Raw genomic sequence first — 2,401 nt, 5'->3', positions numbered from 1 at the left:
AAGCAACATTATCATTTTCTGAAATAAAGCCATTTGATGTGAGAACATTTATGCAAGCGTTGATTGTACGCTTTAATACATAGCCTACAGTGCTGTAAAATAAAGCAGGCTAGAATAATATTATTTTAAAATGAAAACAGTCCCTATGCAGTATTAGTCTCATTGCAAAACGAATAAGACAACACAAATTATCCCCAGTTATCCATAAATGACTGTCAAGGGGGGGAAATAGGAGAAATGCATGTGCACAGAAAACATTTGTGGAAAGAAAAGGAGGGATGCATATTCACAGAAAACATTTTTATTTAAATAACGTCTGGTCATATATAGAACATTGCTAAAATAAATAAGACAAAAATACAATTAAGTGTGATACAAGTAGCCTAAATCAGAGGGTAGGACAATCAGTAGCTCAAGGTGGTTAATGGATTTGCACCAATAGCCTAATAAAAAGAGTCAAAGCAACACGGGCTGTCAAAAAGCTGTGGTAAAATATTTACAAACATGGATTCACTTATCCCCCCAGGCCTATATATAAATCAACTTGACATAAGGAATGGATAAAGGTACACTGTTTTATCGCACAACAAAATGAGGTCATATTGAAAAAGGCACCATACAGTTAACTTGTGCTACATTTGTGACAGGTTGTCCTGCGATGAAGGTTTTGTTTTTGCGCATATGGCAGAAAAAGTGACGCCCGCGTAAAAGTAGGCTTGCGCCCAGGCTGCGATTGCTTTGGGTAATAGTGGTTCACTCATCCCTCGACATAAACAAAATAAATAAATACAAAAATAACTGTAGAAATCTGCGACTACCATTTCCTAGCGCAAAAAACTGACAAGGTCCATGAGCCTGTCTGGCTCCCTTAACTTTTCTGTAACGTTCGCATGGCGCGCACACACGAGGTCTGTAAAATGAAGGTAATGGCATTTTTGTCATTCTATTCACCAGTATTGTCCGATTTAAACCCTTTTCTTTTTTGTATTTGTTTTTCAGAATATCGTTCCAGCGCTTATGGCGGAGTTGTGGTGGTGCTGGATCAGAGGTGGCTGCAGATGCATTGAGTTCGTGGTGGAGTACCAGGAGTAGTTTGCCAAAAACGATGAAGGCGCAGACGTGTTGGGAGGGCTGCAGCTCTGAGGTAAACTGGAGTTGACACTGTTCATTCTTTGACTCTGTGGAAAGTCCCAGGCAGTAATTGGTGGAGACACGCAAGGGGGAGATTCACTGGAAGCAATGTGTTGCTCTGGGATGAGTTCTCCACTTTTCCACAACTTCTTGAATTTTGAGCGGCGGTTTTGGAACCAGATTTTGATCTGAGAAACAAATGGCAAGCGTAAAATTGATTAATCGTTATTTTCCGGCTCAAATCCCTCGAGCGTTTTAATCCATCACAGATCAGACCTGAGAGTGGACAGTTGACAGAATATAATGTCTTTGATGCACCCACCTGTGTTTGCGTCAGGCCCATCGATGCTGCCAGCTCGGCTCGTTCTGGTAGAGCCAAATACTGCGTCTTTTGAAACCTCCGTTGAAGTGCAGCCAGTTGGAAGCTGGAATAAATGGTTCGAGGTTTCCTGACCTTCTTTGGTTTTCCATTAACCATCCGGATTTCTGGCTCGCGCTCTTCTTTTTCTGAGGGAATATTCAAAAAACATTTCAAGTTATGCATGAAGACTATTTTTTTCCCAGTTGTATAGAACTATTAATAATTTTTGCACGACCATCAGTTTGTGTTTAGCAGTTATGTGTACACCTAATAATTATTATTTTTTAAAATCAGATTTGTATATTATAATGAAAAACAAATCAGAGGTAGTGAAAGGTTGCTTAAGATTTGTGTTTAACAAAAAGCCTACATTAATTGAAAATTCACTATCGGTGTTTTGTGCGCATCTGAAAAGTTGTCTGTGTCTTAATCATTTCTGAACACGTAGTAGGCCAATTGTCTTGTCCATTATGTGTTATTTATGATTCAACTTGCTCTTCATACAGTTCATAAGCACGTTTAGAAGTTTGGTCTCAAACAAAAGCATGAAATTTATTAAAATATTATTTAAACTAAATAAATAAAAATAGCTTCTTTACCTGTATCGACTGGAGTAGGAGAGGAGTTGGAGCCGTAGGAGCTGTATGCACCATAAGATGAGTTGAAACCAAGGTCGTACGACTTTGCGTTATATGGCACAGTGCTGGTGGCGTTGCCGTGGTACTGGTAGCCGAGTTGGCCAAATGGAGAGCCGTGGCCAGGCTGTTGGTTGTTGTAGTAGCTGCTGTCCGTTGCCGTGGACACTGGCAGAGTCGGGGACTCCTGCGATTTATGCAAACTGTGGAAATTGCTTGAGGTAATCTGGTTCGAATGCATATCAGTATTTAAGTTCTCAAAAACGCCAGTCAT

At 40.1% G+C, this 2,401-nt stretch overlaps 1 protein-coding gene across 1 annotated transcript; it reads right to left on the bottom strand.

Annotated features, from left to right (window-relative positions):
- Nucleotides 1-995: 995 nt before the first annotated feature.
- dlx2a (distal-less homeobox 2a) lies at nt 996-2,401 on the bottom strand. Its single transcript, XM_076103715.1, has 3 exons — nt 2,092-2,401; nt 1,454-1,638; nt 996-1,319 (listed from the first exon to the last, which is right to left on the bottom strand). The coding sequence occupies exons 1-3, from the start codon at nt 2,399-2,401 to the stop codon at nt 996-998; spliced, it is 819 nt and encodes a 272-aa protein (XP_075959830.1).

This window comes from Anarhichas minor, unplaced genomic scaffold (genome assembly GCF_050575085.1).
Source record: "Anarhichas minor isolate MPS153535 unplaced genomic scaffold, ASM5057508v1 ptg000004l, whole genome shotgun sequence".
Lineage (NCBI taxonomy): Eukaryota > Metazoa > Chordata > Actinopteri > Perciformes > Anarhichadidae > Anarhichas > Anarhichas minor.
Note: the sequence above shows the minus strand (reverse complement) of the source record. Positions and strands in the feature narration are given on the sequence as shown.

Excerpts from the sequence above, each read along its gene's own strand:
- dlx2a (XM_076103715.1), bottom strand. The coding sequence starts at position 2,401 with ATGACTGGCGTTTTTGAGAACTTAAATACTGATATGCATTCGAACCAG. Across the intron at positions 1,639-2,091 it reads TCCTACTCCAGTCGATACAG|AAAAAGAAGAGCGCGAGCCA; the intron begins GTAAAGAAGCTA and ends ATATTCCCTCAG. Across the intron at positions 1,320-1,453 it reads TGGGCCTGACGCAAACACAG|ATCAAAATCTGGTTCCAAAA; the intron begins GTGGGTGCATCA and ends TTTGTTTCTCAG.